Source organism: Myotis davidii, unplaced genomic scaffold (assembly GCF_000327345.1).
Source record: "Myotis davidii unplaced genomic scaffold, ASM32734v1 scaffold902, whole genome shotgun sequence".
NCBI classification, from domain to species: Eukaryota; Metazoa; Chordata; class Mammalia; order Chiroptera; family Vespertilionidae; genus Myotis; species Myotis davidii.
In genome coordinates this window covers 1,320,951-1,345,479 of record NW_006293951.1, presented here as the reverse complement: position 1 = coordinate 1,345,479, position 24,529 = coordinate 1,320,951, and the positions used below count along the sequence as shown (strand labels likewise).

General features: G+C 37.7%; 1 protein-coding gene across 1 annotated transcript in view; it reads right to left on the bottom strand.

Moving 5' to 3' along the window:
* CPNE8 (copine 8) overlaps positions 1-24,529 on the bottom strand; it is a 186,965-nt gene that overhangs the window by 100,381 nt on the left and 62,055 nt on the right. The window contains exons 8-9 of the mRNA XM_015566628.1: positions 11,579-11,655; positions 1,484-1,547 (exon numbers count right to left, since the gene is read on the bottom strand). Coding sequence (XP_015422114.1) covers positions 1,484-1,547; positions 11,579-11,655 — 141 coding nt within the window. The remainder of the gene's footprint in view (positions 1-1,483; positions 1,548-11,578; positions 11,656-24,529) is intronic.

The following is a 24,529-nucleotide window of genomic DNA, read 5'->3' as shown; positions in this document are numbered from 1 at the left end:
CATATACATTATATTTTCAGATTTAATGATATAGTAGTCAATTTTCAGAGATGGGGAAATTTTAAAAAATATTCTAGTTACCTGTTCAAATATTTGGCTCCCTCCCCAGCCCCCATCAGCCCTTGTAAATATGAAAAGTGAAACTCAGAGCAATCAAGTGACTTAATAAGCCAAAATACAAATTACTAGCAAAACCAAACCCGGTTCAGTCAGATGGTCTTTTACAGCATTATACTGTAAGTGGTTTTCTGGCATTTTACACATGAGAGAACTGAGACTGAGGTGGCTGTGACCTGCCCAGGGAATAAAGACAAAGAATAAGGAAAAAGAATAGGAAGGCCTTCGCTTTGAATGCATTTCTAACTGCTTAAATTCTAATATTCTTGTTTAATTATCTCCACCAGCCTCTTATTATACTTTCCTTTTGTTATTTCACTATCCCAGCCCCCAGAGTCCCAAGGGTGCATAGTTAATTGAAATGCTCAGTTTCAGCAGTTGCAGGCAAGTAATATGATGTTTTTCTGACCATATTGCCTTTACATACATACTTATGCATATAAAGCCATAGAGATTATCTTAAAAAAAAAAACAAAAAAACCAACCTCTGGGGATGAAAGTGAAAAACTCAGGTACTAATTAATTGCTCTCTGTATAAAAACTACAGCCAATGTCAAAGTATTAAGTTTTGGTACTTTGGGGGAGCTTCTGTTCATAAAATCATGAAGCAAACATTGTAAATAAAGAGTACTGAAACATAATTTCTTTTCCCCCAAAATAACAATTCCCAGGGACCCGTTGGGCCACTCAGAACAAACAGAGAGCACTGACTTCTGATTCAGAACCCTCATTACTTCCAGCTCTCAGCTCATCCTGACAACAATGAAATCACTGAACATGAGTCAATGGCTGTATCAGCAAATCACGACTAAAAATAGCAGCCTTCTAAAAATACTGACTATGCACTTGTTCCTAGTTGGAGTGGTAGTTGGTCCTTCTTTTAAATGTGGACTTACCAGCTAACAAAAGATGGGACTGTATATATTCTAAATTAATTCAATTAGAAATAGGGAAACATGGGTATGTCATGCAAAAGGGACAAGGTCAAATGACTAGAAATATTCCTTCAAAGTCACACATAAATCTTCAAAATTTTTGCAAGAACTAAACTGATTGGTACAACTGACAACTCCTTATATTAATGCCTCTCCCAAATGATAATGACATTAGGTTTTATTTGGAAATGTTCTATTCTATAAAAAGATCATTAAACTAACTGATTATTCTCTTGGGACTACAGAATATAGTCTCTCTGGTTAAAGTACTAAGTATCTAAAGTGATATTTAATGAGTTATAAATTAATTTAACACATACTTTCCATTAAATTTGCTACAATTACTCAAGTTAATCATTTGTGTAGATTTTCAGAAATATTATTTAAAGTTAGTGTTGGTAACACAATTTAAACCAAAGAAATTGACTTACCCTGCAACAGTTTAGTTCCTCTGCTGTAAGTATGATAGTGCCACATTTCTTCCCTGGAATTCCTCTAAAACAGCAAAAAATATATGTATATACATTAATATCTTATATTTACAATATTACATATTTAATATTTGTATACAACCAAATAAAGAGAGTATTACTAATAGGTGGGCTCTTTCCTAACAAAATATATTCCCAGTTCCAGCATTAAGTCTATCCTCTATTTCCACACATCCTGATGAAGCTAAACTTTGATCACATTCAACATGTCAGTTCTCTGCACAAGAATCTTCAGTAGCTTCATATTATCTAGCATATTTAATACAATATAATATGATGATATAATATGATATATGGTATAAATTTATAACAAAACTTTCTCCTGTGGTTACTAATAGTTCTATTATGTAATTAAAACCTATCCTAATGTTGGTTTCATATTTCTTTCTCCTTTCATCAGCATGGTAACTTATTTGCACTTATGTCTTTCTGCCATTCCCACACCCTGACATACCGTAGTGTGTTTAACTATTCCCTACCCTGCCTCAAACTTTCCATATCTTTCTATGAAACTCCATTTGTTCCATGAAACCTTATCCCAGTCAATTTCACACAAAGTTCGGCCTTCTCTGCACTCCCACTGCACTTACAGGCTAAGCTTTTAATCTTTCCTAAATTGTTAGAATCATATATTCTTTCCCCTTGTTTTCTCAAGTTGATTATAAGCTGTATAAGAGCAAAACTCATGAGAACAAACCTCTTGTAAACCAAGAGAGTTAAATATCTATACCTAGCAATCGGTCACACATATAAGAAAAATGTGTGACATAAGCAGAATTAAGCAAATTGCAACTGCCATTCACTTTTCCTTTCACATGTCTCTGGCATATTTATGTTCGCATAGCTTCTGGCTGACACTATGAGAAAAGTTCAATAGGAAAATGCAAGGGGTGCGCCTGGTTTCCTGCTTTACACAAGGGAGAAGTCAAGGAGAATTTTCCAAAGGGCGATGTTTGTTCTAACAGTATATTTCATGCTTCTTTTCTCACAAATCATAGTTCAACTCTTCTGTGTGTCCTGGAAACTAAATTGTGAAATTAAAGCCCAATGGATGCTTTTGTTCTCAAATATATTATTCATCCCTGATAGTTTCATTTGTACCAGCAGGTATGCAACAAATACATGCCCCTTAACTTCCACGTATACAGGGATTGGAGTGTGAGTATCTCGACTGGGAACAAGGCGGAAGAACGGACAAGTATTCTCAACTGTGAATAGAGCGATGAAACTATCCTCACTCTAAAACTGCTCTTCCCTTTCTATCGTTCTGTTCTAAACTTTCTTCTGGAGAGCACCACTCCATCTTGAGCTAAAAATGCCAGCTTGTGCAGGAAACTACCTATCGCAAAATCTCGTTTCCTCTCTCTCTTTACTCCCCATTCGGGAAATTGTACATGTCAGGATCTTCCATTTTCTCCAGGTCTTTATGACTAAGAGATCAATTAATTGATCCTTGTATGTTTCTTTCTTACAATATTACAAGCAGCATTTCGCAGTTAATTTTTCTAAACCAACTGTACCTTCTTTTTCTTCTTTCTGTGTAGAAATCACAAAATGTATATTTTTGGAATTATGGCAAACTAAACACCTTAACTGAACAACCACCTGAAAATACTTTGAAATGCTGATCACAATTTGCAAAAATTTTTCTCATGGCTCTGATAACCAGGCAAGAAAGTAAGAACCAATCAGAAGTGGAAACCAGCAGAGGTGAACCCTGGTGAGTTTGATCTTGGGCTTGTTTTTAATGGCTCCTTAGGGCATAAAGATAAAAGACCCATAAAAGGGGGGGGGGGGGAAGAGGGGGAGGAAAGGAGTCTCACAAGATGAGAAATTCAATAAATGGCCAGCTCACAGCATAAAGCTTCACTCACAATGACTACACTGACTGGTTGATTGAAGCATTTATTAGATATAAACATCCCCTTTGGAGGTATGTACAAAATAAATCCCTGCCTGAAAACTTGGTGATGAATAAAAGAGAAAAATATGTCTCTTAGTAATTCAGACCTTACCCAGGCTTGCTGCCTTAATTTCTACTACCTGGGTGGTCATAAAAGCTTCTAACCAAAAATTCAGTAAATGCAAGTGATCATAAGTGCCTGGTAAATGCAAAACCTCTCTGAAAGAGTCTGCCTTGAAACTACATCTGAAAATAATCTCACATTAAGCATTATATATATATTTACAAAACACTGAAGGAAAAGTGTACCATGTGTCTCCAGAAACAACCGACTGCAGAATCCAACATGGACATAGAATAGTGAAAATGATAGTGGGGAAGGGCATGTAATAAGAGTAGGGCCACACTTGTTTAATAATTATTCACCTTACTAATTATAGATAAGAGGCTTTCTTACAGATCCTGGGAAACTGGAGGAGGAAACAAGGCTGTAAAAAGATAAGATGCCTAGATGGGTCCATTACTCAGAAAAGAAATACATTTTGTGAAGAGACCAAGGACAGGACAGGCTTTGATTTGGTTGCTGTGTCCCATCCTGACCCCCTCCAGAAGTTTGCCTCAGGAATGCTGACTATTCTCTGGTCCCAGGAACAGGCTGAGCTGTTTGTAACATCATACAAGATTAGCCACCTAGTTACCAAACTTTGAGCTCCTGAGACCCGACCCTCCCCTTTTCCATGTTACACTTGCAGCTCACAGCTAATTTTTCCCTCATGTGTATACAATCATCCAACTGGCAAGTGGGGGGTCAGAGTAGAATTTTCCAAGGTGACCGACTGCTCTCCCCATGCTGCCGGAATTACTGGAATAAATGCTCAGATATGATTCAACCCTGTCTCTGCTTAATTTGGCTCAAGTAGTGACAGGCGGCCTCCAACACATTGTGTCCAGTTGCAGAAATATTATGCATAGTGTACAAAGTGTAAATATGTATGACATAACTAAAACTTACAGAGAAAAATGGAAAGCTGAGTAACTAGCAAAAGCCAATAAAAATAATTAAGAATACTTAGCACTGCACAATAATAAAAGTAATACCCGAAACATTATAATACCTTAGTATTTTGTATGTAAAAAATTTATAAGCAAAATGGCCACTCACTGTATATAAAACTTTAGACAATAAATAAATAAATAAGAAAAAGTCATCATGAAATCTCAAGGGACTCCAAATTGACAAAACGATTTTGAAAAAGAACAAAGTTGAAGGACTCATACTCCCTGATTTCAAAACATATTACAAAGGAGCTACAGTAATTAAAATAGTGTGGGTGCTGGCATAAGGACAGCCAACTAGACCTATGAAATAAAATAGAGTACCCAGGAATAAACCCTCACATATATGGTCAAATGAACAAAAATTCCAACACTATTCAATGAGGAAAATACCGTCTCTTCAACAACTGGTGTGAGGAAACTGCATATCTACATAAAAAGAATAAAAGTGGACCCTTATTTTATACCATATATAAAAATCAACTTAAACGTAAGATCTAAAACTATAAACTTTTAAAAGAAAACACAGTGAGAAAATTCATGACACTGGTCTTGACTGATTTCTTGAATATGACATCAAAAGCACAGAAAAATAGATGACTGGGACATCAAACTTTAAAACATGTGTACCTCATAGAACACATAAACAGAGAGAAAAGGCAATGGGAGGGTGCATATGCAATCATATGCCTGATAAAGGCTTAATATTCAGGATTTCTAATATAAATTACTATATACAAAGAACCCCTACAACTCGATGGAAAAAATATAAATAGGACTAAAAACCTTATCTCATTCACAGCCCAATATCCTCTGCCCAGTAAAATAAACCAGAGAATAACAGTGGCAGTCTAATTTTCAGGGAAGTTAATAAAGATGACTTTGAAGGTCAACTATTCCCCCAAAGTTCACGGTATGTTCACATGCAAAGATTGCACAGTAAAGACAGGTACTGCTTCATTGTAAATTTGTATGTTTCTCACCTTCAAGACTAACCATTCTCCTGTCCTTCCTCCTCCTCTTCCTTCTCACACTGACTATTGATCTCTACAAGCATGAGGGCCACAGCACAGCTCTCAGAATAAGGCCACATTGGAGTTAGATCTTTAAACCAACCCTTTAAGGCTCAGGCCCAAGTTGCCCTCAAGCCCTATTCTTGTACTTTAATGTCCTGTCTTCTGCCTTATTCCCAAGCTTCCTTTCTGTTTTTCTTCCCCTCCCCATAATTCTCTCATTGAACTTCAGCACTCACAGGACTTCATTCTTGAGTCTTATGTCAGAGCTGGGATTCTGTGTCCATTAGACCACTGCAAGCTGGTCTTCTAATTATCACCTGCCTCCAAGTCCCTATCCCTGTAGTCTTCAACACCTATCAGGACACTTACTAATCCCTCTTGGATCCCACTCTTCTTTTCTACCTTCCACTAATCGCCAAGATCAAATGCTGCAACAGCCAGCCTACAAAGAACACAATCTGTTCGCTATGCCAAAACCTCTGCCAGTTCAGTTACCCTTGGAGTTCCAGCTCCTCCCCAGAGCAAGAATCGCCTTTCTCATCACACCAGTCCCTGCCTCCTTGCCCCATGCTCTCATACAGAACCAGTCAGTCAAGCCTGGATCAGAGTAACAGGAACAAACAGGTCTGTTATTTGATGACTGTAATAAATGCTTGCCTCCCAGAGGAGAAAATGGTAATCTTTCTTAAACTGGTACTGATCCTAGCATTCTGGAAGACTTTCTGAATCCACCACTGAGATCCCTAAAGATAGAAGAAGTATGACTGACAGCCTCACGCAAAAAATTAGATACAATCTCACAGCATGAACAGACACACTGCCACTGCCGAGTGGGTATAATGCCAGATCATAATGGGATGATCTAAAAGAGAAGAGCTGATGAGTCATAGGAAGTCACAGTAAATGTTGCAGGCAAATTAAGTAGCACAAGGCTCATTTTCGGAGGGGGAGGGGAAAAGACCAAAGGGTAGGACAGAATTAAGATATGAGAAATGTGTTTGCTAAAAACTTGAATGCAAGGGAACAGACTGTTGGAAATTGTAAAAATCCTGAGCTGCTATTAAAAAGTAAATTAAAAATAGCTAAACATCAACTTCAAAATAGTTCACCTAAGTTTCTACAAGATATTAAAAAATAACTTTTTAAAAAATACATATTTTATTGATTTTTTACAGAGAGGAAGGGAGAAGGATAGAGAGTTAGAAACATCGATCAGCTGCCTCCTACACACCTCCTATTGGGGATGTGCCTGCAACCAAGGTACATGCCCTTGACCGGACTCGAACCTGGGACCCTTCAGTCCTCAGGCCGATGCTCTATCCACTGAGCCAAACTGGTAAGGGCTAAAAAATAACTTTTATTGTCATAAAAAATGAGAAAAATATTTTAAAATGACAAAAATAACTGAAAAACAGAAAATAAAAAGATGAGCTGAAATTCAAATGCGGATTATTTAATAGGGCATATGGCTATGTACAAGAAACTATTTTTCCTTTGTAATAAACATAACTTAGTTCTCAAAGACTTGATTAATAATAAATAACTTAAAGCTCTACTACGCCTGCTTTGCATCTTCAAATTTTCTAGTTATCATCGTTTTAAGAAGTTTACTTCTGAAGAGATATTATAACACAATTGCAATTAGGAAGCTAGAAGAAATTATTCTGAATACCTGAACAGAAAATAATTTAAACTGGGCCATTTAAAGGGAAAAAAAACAAGGGAATATTATGAATAATTTAGAATACAAAGGGGAAACTAATTGGAAAATAAATCTCTAATCTAAAACAAATTAGTAAATAAGCACTAAGTCACTTTGATGATGCCATTTAAGAAAAATAACATCCGGGACACAAGATGAGTCCATTTTGTTAACTGCAGGTGGAGTATCTGCCTCAGGAGGTGTCTGGTGCTGCATTCGGAAGCCTATACTCATCCATTGGGGACAATCCCCTAACTCTTAACAAGGCTGACAAAAGTCACGGCTGCAACGGGAGAGTGTACGAACTCTATTTCTACCTCCAGCCAGGAGGAACCGACCACAAAGACTGGTAGGATGATTAGTGACCACCCTACAATGTTATCTTTACATGGCTAAGTCCTGGCCAGGACAGGTTCACAGGGGAAGACAGGAACAGGGGGAGGCAAAAGGGACTATGAGATAGAGATGTAAGAGCTACGTGTTAAATACATATCATTTCCTTAATATGAACTTCATTATTTCTATCATGCTTCTTATCTGTTCCACTATTTTCATACATCATGTGGTAAAATCATGAAGGCTTTAGAAGCTGTGTTTGTCCTAAAGCTGCCTATCAGAGAAGAAAACACTTCCCTGACCTTGTATTATTTCCAGTTTTCTCAGTGGCTCCCTCCTTTCTTCCAAAGCTATTCTTTCTTCTACTGACATATTCCGTATCGTCCACTCTGCCGATCTCTCCCCACCATCTGCCCATTAGGTTGATTCAAAAAAGCAAGCACATGGGAAAGGATGTCACTGAGCAGGGGAAGCGGGGATGAGGGTGGAATCTGCACGCATCCGTGGAGTGGACCAGCTGCTCTGACATTACGGAAAGAGAAAATTTCCATGCAAACAGCATTTCACTCTCTTCCTCACCCTAACTATGCGCTTTACAACAAAGTGTATGAATGCTTTTGATTGCTTCTCAGTAACATTGAAGGAAGGGGGTCAAATCCCGTTTGAATAGAAGCTACATCTTCTCTTAAAGCACTTGAACTCGCAAAAGAACCCAAGGCAGCAAGCATGCTCAGTTCAGAGGACCTGGTTCTTCAATCCACATGTTCCCCTTCCTCGAGACACATGCTTCTCTCAACGCTAGAATTTTTTTTATAAAAGCCATTACTGTCTCAAGCAAGAGGGTGAATGACTACAAAATACTCCCCTTCCCTCCAATCCACTGAGTCGGAGTAATTGCTCAGATGAGAGCATGTGACTATATTCCTCTATGCTTTAATTAATAAATCCAAGATATCCTTCCATTAGGAGGCTAACGACATTCAATTTTACTGTCCTAGTTTTAGTTAATCTTCCATTTGAATTCCTTCTCTCACATGCTCTTTATCTCAAGCAGTTAATGTAATTTCCTCAGGTAGCAGGTCACCATTCTACCATTCTTATCGTTTTGTTCTTTGCTTCATTCTTTTGTAGCCAGTCTCTTTCCCACTCACAAGCCCTGCATTTTGTCATTTTGTTACCCATTTAAAGCCAATATTTGCCTAGCTATACTTACTAAAATTTTAAAATATCCCACTGCTCAAACATTAAGCCCACCTTTAAATCCTTTCATAATGTCTATTTGCCTGAGAAGACTGCCCAATAAGGTCAACCGCTGAATAAAAGATTAGTTGCACATAGTTTTAAAAAATTGAATTAATTAGACCTTTTTCAATAAGATAGATATAGTACCAACATTTTCCTAAATTACAAAATACCCTTAGATGACATGAAGTGTGCAGTTACAATACCTTCATTTTATCTGAACAGGGTTCTAAGGCTTTACCTCATTTATGCTACACCGTCCTCAACAGGAGCTAGGAAAAATCTAAAGGACATCTCATCTCTTCCAGTTATGTAAAATGCTAGTGACTCAAATACCAGCAAATACTCCCCACATTTGCATATTCTGCCAATCACTACTCTAGGTATCTAAGTAGCATGAATTTGTTTTTCTTAGTCTTATCTAGTGGGAATTGTTGAGTTAGCTGAACAAGGACCACATCTTGCATAATATGTGGGTGGAAAAAAGACATGTAGGTTATGATTATTACAATATCTTTATTAACTCCAGGTTCACATACTCCCAACGTTAAACCTATTTTACCAACTCTATATTCTGTTTACCATATACTGCAACCAATATAATTAAACTTTTTAACATGTTTCAGGACTATTATAACAATGATTTTTCACTGGGGAAAAATGCTATGTAATTTAAGAGCTTTCTGAAATAAAGTTATGATTTCCTTTTATGGAGAAAAAAAATCAGATAAAAATCTCTAAAAAATTAATTTCAAAATATGAGTGCAAATTCCATAAAAATATCTACTCTGTTGTTCGGAAATAAAAATTATATTTTAACTGCTTTTGTTTTCTCTCAAAGTATGTTAAAAGATATCTTTGTCATTGTTTATGTTGTTGATTTTTTTTCCTGAAAAAAAAATAATAAAGATAGATTTTGTGATTTTCCAGGAATCTCAATGGGCTTGAGCACTAAACTAAAAAATGCAATAATAATTATATTCATTAAAAAAATCATATGTACTTAATAAAATATTTATGTATAGCTGCTTTATAAATAACGTACTACTTATCTACTAAAGTGAACAAAATATATTTAAATAAGCTTCCACATCCTATAATTATATGTGAAAACAAGTTACACTTGAAAAGAATGTTTAAAAGGTAGTTCATAGCCAAATGTTTCCAAACCAACATTTTATAGTAATTTTCTAAGAAAATCAAATTAAATAAAGGAAGTTAGAATTCATAGACCTCTTATTATCTTAAGAAGTTCTTGCAGAGCACTGAACACATTATGTATTGAATTTTATGTAGGGAATGTAAAAATGATGCCTTGGCCATAGTGTTTGATGTCAAAGGTGAATAGATATGTGGAGTTTTGGCATTTACTTTGTAAGGTTAAGATTCTTAAAAGACTGGTGAAGATATAGATTCAAAATTCCCCAAACCTTTAGACATTGCATTTAGCTCTGCATATGCCTTAGTATTCTTCCCAGATCTTTTGATCTTTTATAAACAATTAGGTGCATCCAAATAATTGAAATTAGCAAGAGGAGAAGGAGGAGGACAGGGGAAGGAAAGAATAAGGAAAATATGTCAGGAGTTTGTTTTCCGAATTTCTGGAACTGGAGAAAATAGGATTATCCCATTCAACTAATAAAAAAATGAAGCATGATTCCAGTAATTGAAGGTGAAGGTAGAAGATGTAACCCACAGCAACCACCTTCTCTAACATTTACACCTATCTCCTCCTTTACAAACCAATTTTGTAATAAAAGTTATTAAAACCTCAATCACCAAAAATGTATTTATTAAACATATGGTATAAAAGGTGGTGCTACATATAGTCCTGGCCCCGAGGAGTAAAATGTCTTTCAAAAAGTTGTCATTCCTCTCTTGAGGCCCTCTGCTGGGGAAACAGAATCAAGTCTCGAACAATGCCTTTAAAATTTTATCACTAGCATTATAGATGGAGGGCAGTACTATATCATACCTCTGTGAGTGTAAAATATCTTGTACCTGCTTTATGATACATAATAGTGACCATGCTTTATCAGAGCTGGTTTTAATGATGTTATTCTAGAATGTTTTCTTTCCAGATGATGACAAAGAAGCTAATGAAAAAAAAATGGTGCCAGGTATCACAACAGTAACAGAACTTTGCTGTTTTCTGGACCTTTTAATCTTTTTCTTTAATGGTTTGTGCTAGATATCTCTATAATTTTGTTCACATGACTGCAGAACTTAGAAAAACTCTTGCTGCTATTGATGCATACTGCACTGCTATTGGTCTTTTTATATAAATATATAAAAATACATTTTTTGAATTTTTGGAAGCTGTGCTGTCAACTTCAGAAAAACTCCCCCATTGTACTGAGTTGGGTTGGCATTGTACAGAAATTAACAGCCATATCGGTCTAGAAACATTCAACAATGTTTCCACTGTATTAAATATATAAGGTTTTAATCTACATGTGTTTGATAACAGAAACTAATAAAATACTCTCTAAATAAGAAAAAGTATGAAATCTAAGACAATAGTATAGCAAAAGGAAAACAACATATCTCCTTGTTTAAATGTGCTCATTTCATTTTGTGAACATTTTGTAGCAAGGCATAATGACAGCTGAAATATAACTTATCCTTTATAAACATGTCAAAATTATTTTTTGAAGTAAAACTCAATAAATAAGATTTTAAAACCCACATTTTGTGCCCAAGCATGTATTTATCAATTCCAAACTGCAAAAATAAAAATGAGAGTTAACATTTCATTGTCTGAATTTAAAAATACTTACACTATTGGCTTTTCCAGGCGGCTTCCCTGTGAACCAACAATCTCCCCCAATGTACAAAACACTTGTCCCAGAAAGTCCTAAAATAGACAAAAGAATTAAAGTTTATGAGTCCCCAGGCTGTCTTTATACTATATATTTTGTAAATCACACTGGCATTGCCTTCATTACTGAAACGCTGACTTCTCTAACTTCTAATATTAAATAAAATAAGCTCAAATGCATTCATTTTAGCAATGCGATTCTCCCCTAAGTTTATACAGCATTTTGTCCTTTTAATCCCAGGGCAGGTTTGTTACTGTGTTTAGACATTGCGTTCATTTTTCACATTAAAATGGAAATGGGGAAAAGTTCCACGATTTGAAGTCACCATCGGCTTGCCTTTGGATGTCTCTGGATCTGCTAAGCTTTTGGCTGAGGTGGCAAAGTGGGAACGCACAGAGCAGTGGTGGCTAACGGTGCCAGCGCCACTACAGAGAGGTCCTGGCTACAGCCGGTCCCGGAGCCACCTGCCACGTATCTTTCCAATATCACTTCCACTACCTGGGACTGTGCACATGATTTCTCACCAGTTTCCTCTTCTCTAACATGGATCAGCCCCCCTCACAAACTTGTTTTGAGGGTTCAATCAGTGTACTCCATGAGTTGATGTTAGTACATATGTAAGTGCCTGAAATTGGGTTAAGTATAAAACACTATAAAGTTCATTAGAGTACACTCGATGATTTTAATTTTCAAAATGCAAGATCTGTTATTAATGCTTCATTTCACATAAAAAGAAGCTAATCTTCTGGGAGGCTGATGTACCCATGTTTTAAGCAGTCTCTAAGCAGCAAAGTCAGAGCTAACTCGTATTCTACGTGGATATGCTGCCTAAGAAGTTAAATATCATAAATGCAATGCAGCTTCACATGCCAACAAAATAAGGGCTCCAACATCATCTGGATATTTTGGGCAAGAAATATGGAGATGGCTTAGGCAGAGCCACTTTCTAGTTGAGCCCGTATGTAACTGCGATCTGCCCTAAAGGAAAAAGTGGGCGATCTCCCTAAATTTGTGCAGTGAATGGGCCAGACAGAGCTCCAGAAAAGAAGGGAAAAAGAATGACAGCGAACAAAATGTTGTTTTAAGTCTTACTAAATAAAAATTTTAAATGACTAACAAGTCACAAAAGTAAAAGCAATGTCATTCAGTTAAAAAAAAAAAGTAGGGAAGTGAAGGAAGGGTGCTCTAGGGCCCATGAGAGAAAAAACCACTGTAGGCTAGGCTAGTCAGGGAGCTATTTTTCCCAAAGGAAGTAAGACTTGGGAGCCAGGTAAGAATAAGATCACAGAGAGGAGAAAGCTGGCCACTCTAGTCCTAGAGAACAGAGCAGAGCTATAGGCACATCCATAATGAGGAAAAACTGGGTCCAAGTTAAAAGGCAGAAATGAAGATGAAGAGCAAGACTGTGGAGGGTCCCTTGGCCAGGCAAAAAAAAAAAAAAAAAAAAAGTTTGCCTTAGGAAAATCAGAAGCATTCTGAAGATTATTTAGGTACCAGCTTGCAGAATGGACTGAGGAGGGAGGAAAACTCTGGAAGCCAGATCAATCAGAAGGCGATAGCAATTAATAAGAAGCATAGTGTTAAGGATCAAACTGAAGTTGTAGAAAATAATAGGAAACAGTGCACAGAAAAGTGACGGGATTTGGTATAAACTGTCCTTGCACATTGTGGGGAGGGGGTACAGTATTGAGAGGGAGAGAGAGACAGAAAATACTCTGGACCTGGAACGTGATGGCTGACGGAATGACAATACCTTCATAAAGTTGCAAATCATCTAAAATTTTGCTTTCAAATAGGTAAAAAGTACTTAAGGTAAAGCTGTCATATTTAAATTAAATATTCTTAGTAATTCTATGTCTTTTCCATTTTCAAACCGGACTTCAAAAATGTTTCTGGGTTTTTTAAGCAACCCTAAATTTTTCTAAGACTCACCGCATATAGTTAGGGTTAAAAACTAAAGATTTGGAATCTATCATTGCTCTTCTGAGTGAGCAGCAAAAATCACATATGAGGGATTCCAGAATTCTTTTCCAGAGATACTGATACTGATGGGAAGCTGCACATGCTACATATTAAAGGGTTCTGGACAATGGACTAACATGACTGCGTAAAAGTTATTCTGTGCTGTAGTTATCAAAGAAAATAAAACGGAAGTCTTGAGCATATTATCAATATCCGAGGAGACACATACTACTATCCAACAATGAACAGACAAATATCACCATTGCTGGACACAAAAAGGAAATTAAAATAATAAAATGTGCAACAAAAAGTTATAGAATGCACCTACATACATTATCTCCATAGTTATTGCACACTTTGTCCCTAAATATTTATGGCATTTTTGTAGTTGTTTTATACTGTCTCTGCTAGTGTATTCCCCTATCAAGGAACAGATTTACTACTCAAAATGCAAAGATCAGAATATAATATTTGTCAACACTGAACCCACTCTTTGGTCATCTCAATGGCTCACATGTCCTATGCATTTACACAATATTAGTAACATAATTAGTGTCCTATAATGGATATTCTTAAACAGTCTGTAGTTAGATAAATATAAAAATAAAATATAGGTATATAACATGAACTGCTTTATTATCTCTTACTGTGGGGTTTTTTTCCAGTTTATGAGTCATTATACTACAGTCATATTAGTATTTCCAGTAATAAATGTAGGTACCTTTCCCCAGCTCACACACATAGACCAAATGTAGTCTAGGGTGGCTGTCAGTTGAGAAAAACTTCAAAGTATTTAATCCTATTAACTCTTGGGCTTTTCCCAAACTGACCATGAGATCAATAAATATTTGTTGAGTTAACTTTTACTTTATAATCTAAATAATACACAGATAGAACTTAATTTTGAAATTAGTTTAGATGTACATAAACCATACTGCTATTACATATTGGATGCATTATATCACTCTGTAAAAAGCATCCACATGTTACCCTGAATCTCATATGCTGGTTCAAACGGAAAAACCTAGGTGTGAGAAGTGGAGACAAGAGGCATACAGCACAGCAATGCAAAGCATGATAACAATAATATGAGCTGTGCATTGCATAGGTAGTTAAAAATATTAACAAATCAGAGGGAGTGTTTGGATTATTCCAATACCAATATAATCTAGTTTTATTATTATTAGAGGCCCAATGCACGAAATTCGTGCAACAGCAGGCCTTCCTACCCCCGGCTGCTGGCACCAGCTTCCCTCTGGCACCCAGGACCCGGGCTTCCCTCTCAGCCCTGGCTTCATCCAGAAGGTCGTCCTGAAGGATGTCTGGTCTAATTAGCATATTATTGTTTTATTATTATAGATAACACAGCTCAAAATCCAGGGAAGCATTGCTATAGCATCAGATTCCAGCTAATTATTACATACATTTATGTTTCTTTTCTCTTCCCTGTTAATATTCAGGGGAATATCTACTTTAACTGAATAACTATATAAAGGAGCATAATATTCTAATTTCTTCAAAATTATTACTTTATTATTTCCTTTGTACCAATAGTTACTGATCAATTCTATGCATTTACATTTTATATAATGTAGCTACTTCTCTATGTTCATAAAAATTACATTAATTCTATGTGCTTTAATAATTCTACACATATTAAAAGGTAATACACTTTATGTTTTAAATAAACTGGTATTGTTTATTGGTCTCTTTGCTCACTTGCTAGTTACCAGTTTTAATGACTCCTATATGTTCTTTTAAAAAGATTTTTTACATACATTTATTTTTTTACATACCAAAGCAGTATAACATATTCCTTGACAGTGAAAATTATGAGGATCTATACTGTATTACCTGTGTTTATATTCTGGCTGACCATTTACTAATGTCTCTATGCATTAGTATCCTACTCTATAAAATAGACATAATAAATAATACCTAGCCTAACCGGTTTGGCTCAGTGGATAGAGCGTCAGCCTGCAGACTCAAGGGTCCCAGGTTTGATTCCGGTCAAGGGCATGTACCTTGGTTGTGGGCACATCCTCAGTAGGGAGTGTGCAGGAGGCAGCTGATCGATGTTTCTCTCTCATCAATGTTTCTAACTCTCTATCCCTCTCCCTTCCTCACTGTAAAAAATCAATAAAATATTTTTTAAAAAAATAATACCTTCATATTATATTGTTGAGAGGACTAAATAAGATAATATATGTAAAGCACTTAGAACAGAGACTTGGAACATGGTAAGTGTCTAAGAAATATATTCCCCTCTTCTCCTCCCTACTTCCCTGGGGTTAAAAGAATATTACCATACACTCAAAATGCATTACTTACTACTAGATGCCAGTACTTGAGATACACTACAATTATCTGAATAAAAAAATATATTTCTTTTCTAAAACTACTTTACACTCATGGTCAATATAAATGCTTATTTGGAGTGAGTGTAATTATAAAACCCGGCCCCCGTGGCATAGCTCGGTGGTTGAGCATCGACCTATGAGCCAAGATGTCACAGTTCAATTTCCAGTCAGGGCACATCCTGGGTTGCGGCCAGATCCCCCATTGCAGGAGGCAGCTGATCAATGACCCTCTCTCTCTCTCATCATTGATGTTTCTACTCTCACTCCCTCGCCCTTCCCCTCTGAAATTAATAAAAATATAAATAAATAAATAATAAAATCCAAATGTGTCTTATACACCAACTTTATCTAATATCTTAACTAATATCCTAATATATAAAAAGCCAGGGGCCATCACGACCAAAACAACTGGATGGATGACCAAACAGCAGGCTGCGTGGGGTGACCAGGCCAGCAGGAGGTGCAGTTGGGGGCGAGCAGGCCGGCAGAGGGCAGTTGGGGGTGACCAGGGTGGCAGGGGGGCAGTGAAGGGAGACCAGGCTGGTGGCATGGCAGTTAGGGGCGACCAGGCCAGCAGAGGAGGGCAGCTGGGGGCAACCAGGACAGCAGGAGGGTATTGAGGGGTGACCAGGCCGGCAGGGGGGGCAGTTAGGGGTGACCAGGCTGTCAGGTGAGGGTTGTTGGGAGCAAGATCAGGCAAGCAGGGCAGGGCTGTTGGGGGCGAGATCAGGCCAGAAGAGGAGGGAAGTTGGGGGCAACCAGGCTGGCAGGGGAGGGTAGTTGGGGGCAATCAGGCAAGCAGAGGCAGTTAGGGGCAATCAGGCAGGCAGGCAGAGGCAGTTAGGGGTGATCAGGCAGGCAGACAGAGAGGTTAGGGGTGATCAGGCAGGCAGGCAGAGGCAGTTAGCGGTGATCAAGCAGGCAGGCAGGTGAGCAGTTAGGAGCCAGCCATCCCAGATTGCGAGAGGGATGTCCAACTGCCGGCAGTCAGACACCCCCACAAGGGGTCCCCAATTGGAGAGGGTGCAGGCTGGGCTGAGGGAACCACCCCCATGCAGGAATTTCATGCACCAGACCACTACTCTCTCTATATAAAAGCCTAAATGACCAGAACAATCAGTCGCTATGACATGCACTGACCACCAGGGGGAAGACGCTCAATGCAGGAACTGCTTCCTGATGGTCAGTGCATTCCCACAGCCAACCTCCCCCAGCCAGCCAACCTCTCAGTCCCTCCCCTGGCCCCCAGGCTGGGAAAGGGTACCAGGGTTGGGTGGCAGCAGATGCGGCTCCTTTCCCAGGGGGGGCAAAGGCCAGCTCCCTCCTCGGGGCTGGTGGCCAACCTCCTGTACCCCATCCCTCCCCCCGACCAGCAGGCCCCAATTGGTCCGCTGCCCAGCTGCTGGCAACAAGGGAAGGAGAAGTGGGGGAAGGGGTGAACTGCACAGTGGCGGGGTGCCAACAATGGCAGAGTTGGCGTTGGATGTCTGCTCCTTCAACACCCGGCCCACTGACCGTCGCCTCCTCTCTGGCCCGGCCCTGATTGGCCTGGCCCCGATCAGCCCTGATCGCCAGCCAGGCCTAGTGACCCGTGGACAAATTTTGTGCACCGGGCCTCTAATATATATATATATACACACACACACATATGTGAAAAAAGGACAGTTTTTAAACCACTGGTATAATAAACCAGGAGGCAATAATGGAAAGTGAAAGTTATGATTTCTATACTATTAGAAAGCAAACTAATGCCTGCAGTTTATCACTTGCATCATCATTAACAATTTCATAAGTATTCAATAGCATATCTTTCTCCTAAAATGTCTACAATGCTAATCTTTAAATGGCTTTCTTGTTTTATAAAGTGGTCCAATGAACACCTGAAATATAATATCTCTAATTAATAAATAATTTAAATTAAGAGGCATTGACTAGGCTATTGATAGCTAGTTTTAATACAGCACAGTAATTGGGTGCAGTCAACTATCCAGGAGTTAATCAATTTCTTGATAAGATAGAGTCATGATTTGCTTCCATTAATTCCTTCTACCTTGTGTTCATTATACTGTTTCTAAACACAGTCACACTATGCCAGTAAGAGCAAGAGAGAACAAGTTATACAAAATGTCTTGCTTTTACAATATTTTAACCAAGTAAGAAAAAAAAAAACTGGTGAGGAAAGTTTCTATTGCCTTTTAAATTTTACTGTTATTATCTACTACTATTTCATTATTGGTACTCCCTGCTAATATTGCTGACTTACTTTGTTATTTAATTCATACAAATCATATCAACTATAAAGATCAAGATGTGATTTTGTTATATTATGCACTATGTACAATATAGCAACAATTCCTAATAATCAAAACAGTGCTTCTTTACTTTAGTAATGACTCATACTGACTTAATGGTTGTTAGCACATGTATATATTGTTTGGGGAATAAGGCAACCATAATATGAAACAATTGGATTCAATATTTTAGTAGAAAAAAGATGTCACATTTTAGCATTACTATAAAAGCTTTTGTTTTAAAGCAAGAATTTTCTTTTTAATGAATAGATTGGTCTATAAATCAAAATGCTAATTCTACATTCAAGATTCATAAAAATCTCTACACTCAGACATCAGTAGTTAAATTATAAATACAATTTCAAAATTATTTTCTAAAGCTTTATTTATTTTCCCCCAGGATAATTGTTAATTTTCAAAATATTTTTTGTTTGCTAAGAGTCTAAATAAAGGCAGTTAAATAAGGCAGTTGAATGAAATTTAAGCTTTCAACAATGAGTAAGTGGTCATTGATCTAAATTAAGCAATTTTTAAAAAATTATCCACAACATATATATTTAACACTTGCTAACTATATAATATGAATAGGTTTTAAAATAAAACTATATCATCCAAAAATATAACAAATTTATAGAAAATATTTACTTTAAGGAGGCACATCACTTTTGTAGAATACTGATACTCATTAGTAAATAAATGAGAAATGTAACATGCTAACAGAAAATAAGTAAATATTCTCACTATATAAACATGGCAAGACAAATCAATAGGCCAAACAACTAGAAAAACTTACTAAATATTATTATTAAATACTATGAAACATATTAAATCATTATTAAATAATAATATTAAATATAACAACTATAGAACAATATCATTATTAAATACTAAGTCCTGAGTAAGGGTCAGTTTTACATATAAACAATCCTACCTAATATAACTTAGTAAGTGCTGAAAATACTATCATCAAACATACCTCAGGCATTGTCCCTATCTCTGTCTCTAAGTCTAAGAGAGATCTACAAGGCCCTACTGAAAATGCAAATGGAAACATAATCCACTAATAGAGTATCAGTCATCAATTCTTTAGCTTGAATATAGCTTATAAGGCTAGCTCTCATCATCTAATAAGGGCCAGACAGCATGCTACACAGAAAAAGAAAGTTACTATTGAAGAGTCATCAGAGGACACTGGACAGTCAGACAATGCACTCGGTTAACAATTTAACAGAAATCTGAACAATGGGAGGGAGAGAACCAGGTGAAGACTGGGGATAAAATCATTTCAGGTAGGAGAAAAAGCAAGAACAAATGCCCAGAGATAAGAATATACTTGGGGCATTCAAGGAAAAGCAGGAGAGACAGTGGGTCTAGCGGAGAATGAGCAAAAAAGAGAATGGAAGGAGAGGAGGGAACTGAGGGCCCATGATAGACCATGAATTCCCTCATAGGTGTGGAGGAAAACCATTGGAGAGTTTGAACTGGAAAGTGACATGTCCTCCCCCGACTTTTAAGTTGATAATTTTGGTAATCTTCCACCAAAGTTCTAAGTGCTGAAGTTCCCCCTAGGGCCCTAGGCTCTATCCTCCCCTCTTCTCCATTTATAATTTTATTTAATAACTTTATTGAGTTCAAGTTTATAGGTTGATAGCTACCAAGTCTATATCTCTAGTCTCCAGACATGGCCTCATCAGTATCTCCAGTTGGATTCTATTGGAGTCTCAAACAATATAAATCTGCCCTAACCACTGATTTCACTATCCTCACTTCCATCTTCTCAATCTCTTCCTTCCCAATGGATCCCACTGCAAAAGAAAACGGTATCACCATTTTTCCAGGTGCTCTCACCATTAACCTAGTAGTCATTCTTACTTCTCTTATCTTCACACCTGCTATCTAATTCATCAGAAAACACAACAACAAAATATATTCCAAATCTGATCACTAAATATATTTTATTGATTCTTTACATAGAGTAAGGGAGAGGGATAGCGCTAGAAACATCAATGAGAGAGAAACATCAATCAGCTGCCTCCCCCCGCACACCCCCCACTGGGCATGTGCCCACAACCAAGGCACATGCCCCCGACCGGAATTGAACCTGGGACCCCTCAGTCCGCAGGTCGACGCTCTCCACTGAGCCAAACTGGTCAGGGCATATCTGATCACTTCTTACCATTAAAAGGGCTATACTCACCACATGTGCACCTAGCCAACCTGCAACAGTCTTTAACTGGTCTCTGTTGGTTCCCAATCATGGGAGTTCCCTGGGTGAAATCGAAAACTGCCCCCTCACACAAAAAGCAAGACGAGACCAAAGAAAGAGGCAGACCACTCCATGTTGGTAGTGACAGTTTTAATAAGCCAGGGAACTTACACACCAGACTTGTCTTGGGGAACCGAAAAACAAGTTGGTTGCTACCTCTGACCTCCAAAATCTCAAAAGTTTATATAGAGGCCTTAATGGGGTTCTGTCATGTATTCAGTCCAAACAGTCTAACGACACATTACTCTCTCAAGAATGTGTTCTTGAAATGGCTCCAGCTATGGGCAGAACAAACATTTGAAGGCCAAGGGCAGGGAGGGGGTGGGAGAGGAGCCTTTGATTGCCTGCTTGTGGGCCAATCAGCAATCACATCCTCTCAGACCTCCACCAATAGTCTCCTTAACTCCAGTCTGGCTTCCTTACCCCATTCTCACTTCAGCTTCCAGTCATTATTTAAATGTATCCATAAGATCTCATCCTCCTCCAGTGAAATCCATGAAAAAAATACCACACTTGTTTTTAACCATGGCCTACAAATCTCCACATCATCAGAATCCTGTGTACCTTTCCAAACTACTTTATTCAGCTCTCCTCATCATTCACAATACTCTATCGACGGTGGCTATCTTTCAGTCACTCCAATATTCCAAACTTTTTCCTGAATCAAGGGCTTTGCACTGCTGTTTCTTCTGCCTGGAATGCTCTTCCCCTGGACTTTCAATAGTTTCCTACTTCTCTTTTATATGGTCCCAGGGTGAGAACTGATGCAGAATCCTGCTGCCTGGTTGAGAGAAACCTCAGCTTCTAGTTAATGGGTTTCATCAGTCATTCTCTCTCAGTATCACTATCTTATTAATATAAGTGCTATAAAAAGTAAGTTATATTAACCATTAATTTACATTTATTTCTATTGAATAAATCTGCCCACTCCACCTACCCAATTCCAAAAATGTAAGCTATTTTAGAGCAGGGACATGTTTTTCTTATTGATTGCTATATTCCTCAGCACTAGGATGCTGTCTAGAATATATGATTGTTTGCCAGACTGTATGATTATACATTGGAATTCAGTTCAATTATTTATGATTTAAGTGGTCTTTTATTCTAATGAAAAAATCTTGCTCCTATGAGAAAATGCAGTTCATGACCCAAACAATTAACTTTCAAATAAAATTTTCAAATATAACTGATCTACATGTGAGGGTTTATATAGATAACATTTAGAAAATATAGTAAAGACCATTCCCACCTTAACTGAAGGTTGTTGTTTTGTGGCCAAAACGATCCAGTGAGCCATAAACACGTTTAAAACAGAAATTTTAGTGGGTACCTTCAGAGGTTAACCAAATGGACAAATGCATTTTGGATTGCCTCATGGGTATGAAAATTTAGTGCACCAAGTACAGTTGCATTGTCATCTGATTCAGAACACCAAGCAGAATATAAGATACACCAATTATGGGCCTGTTATTAAACTTTTCATTAATAATTTGGCTGATGCAATTATGCAAATGAAAGTATGCCATGTAGTTCTGCTAATGGCATTAAGATGAGTGGGCTGAACAGCAACTAGAGAACAAAGCTGCTGAACAAAATGTCAGATTTTGTTCACAGTATTTAACACTTTGGGGGATAATATTTTAGTGAAGTAATTTCCTCAGAGAATCATAAAATGGATAAATCTCTAAAGGAATATGTTCCTGATTTCACAAGTCAACCTGGATCACACTGTTTCTCTCTACTAAGAAGTTCTGCATCATCAATAGTATCAATTAAATTTATACTGATCCTTTATCAACTTACCAACTGTTCATTTACAATGTCAGAAATCTAAGGTACAGCCCTATATTTCCATTTTCCCTAATAGTACCCCAAATTTAAGACCCAAGATCTTTAAGTTCTAGAAACCAAATAAAGTCATTCTCAGAGGGGTTTCTTTCAAAATTATCAGAAATGAGAATGAAAAAAGAAAACTATTTTATTATTAAGGAGTCTCTCTTGCTATCAAATTCCTTTTGTAAAAGCTGAGTGCCTGCACTCCACATGCAGGCCCAGGCAGTTAGAAATATTTCCTGAAAGGTTCCACTTCTCATTTCACTTTGCAAAATTGGCAGGTAGACAGCCACACTTTTAAAGAACTGTATTCTCAGGAAATAGACTGAGCTTGTTTATTGGTTCGTCTGATCTTCCGAATGCTTCCTGAGTCATTTGAGCTGAATGAGTTCTATGCTCTTATGCCTAAAACCTGTACTCCGATGTGTTCAAATAAAGAAGGACTTTTGATGTTAATTTCTAACCATATTCTTGTAGCAACCCAAAAACACTCTTCTTTCCTCTTTTGACATGATTCATCCACTTATAAACTCAGGCTCCTATCAACTAATTTGTATGGCTTACTAAATACATTTAAGAAAACAGAGAAAAATGCACAGAAAACATTGAAATATAAGGTAAATAAAACACAGGGACTATAGGAGGCTATGTAATATTCCAGGACAAAGGTGATGAGAATCTGAACTAAGGCAGTAACAGCAGAAGGTATAGAAGACAGAAGAGAAACAAGTCTTTGTTAGAATGAATAGAATCTGTTGCCTCACTAGATACTGTGTGTGAGACAAAAAGAAGTTAAGGAAGACTGACCCTGAAATACAGGGGAAGGAAGATGTTGAGAGTTAGTGCTCAGTTTCCATTCAGGCAAGGAAATGGAATAGATTCATAAAAAAAAATGATAACTGAGTGAGAAACATGACAGTAGAGGGTGCTCAGTTTCCATTCAGGCAAGGAAATGGAATAAGATTCATAAAAAAAAAAAAAATGATAACTGAATGAGAAGCATGACTGTAGAGGGCCCCTGGGAAGGCACATGGGCCTTTCTTTAATAAATTGTCAGCTGAATCCAGGGCGGTAGGCAGAGCCACTTCCTCTATACGCATTTTGCCAAAAAAGCAGAAGTGTCCTCAGCTTGTCCTTCACTTTTGCTGAGGTGCGGAGGAGTGGGTTTTATTATGTAAATCCAGCCAAGCACCAGGAATGAATAGGACTCAAGCCCACCCAGAACTGACATTACAAGAATGCAAATAATCTCCTTTGTCTTGACCTTTGGTGAAACTTGCTGGTATTGGGGGTATAAAATACACACGCTGTTTGGTGCTGGGCCTCTGTCTCTCCATCAGAAGAGGACAGGGGTCCCACCCGGTCCCAGTTTTTTTCTTCCATCTTTGTGTTCTGTCTCTTTCTTTCATTTTCTCAATCCCCAGCCGCCCCTACTCAAAGAACCGGACCACTCTCTAGCCGCGTTGGACGCGGAAAAGAGAGACCCCTCCATACATGACTTCCAAAGAGATGACTTTCTGCAATTGACTCAGGGCTGCCAGAGATTTCCAAAATCTCCCCTGGGGTGGGACTACCACGGTTCTCTAAAGGCGGCACTCCAGCCTTGCGTGGAAAGGCCCAGACATAATATCCCGGAGTCCCTGACTTTGATAGAGGTGGATTTAATGTGTTTTCAGTCAAACTCAATTTGGTTCTCAGTTCCTTTTGAACGATCCCTAGAACACTGTGTTATGGTGTTCAATGAGCCAATATTGCCTGTGTTGTTGATTATTTATTTTTATTCTTGGTTGTTCAAGAGCTAGATGTATCTTTTTTTAAGGAATCATTTCAGAAATCTGAAATGTGTTTGTCATAATAAAGACCAGGGAAACTGCGTGGGTCAATAGCATCCATCCTCACTACTATGAATGAATAAATGAATAAACAAACCAACCAACAATCAAATGAATAAATAAGGGGTTGACAATGCATCCAAATTTCAACCTAACAGCTTTCTATTCTAAATGAGAAAGGTTAAGGAAAACAGACCCTGAGACACAAGGGGAGGGAAATGTTAAACAACTGCACTTGAGAATTCCACTGCATAATTCCAAGTAAGTATTACTATATTGATGATAATTCTCAAGCTGGATAGATAATATAGGCAGAGGAGCAAAATTAGGATGGAAAAGATTATACATTTTATATATGTATGGGT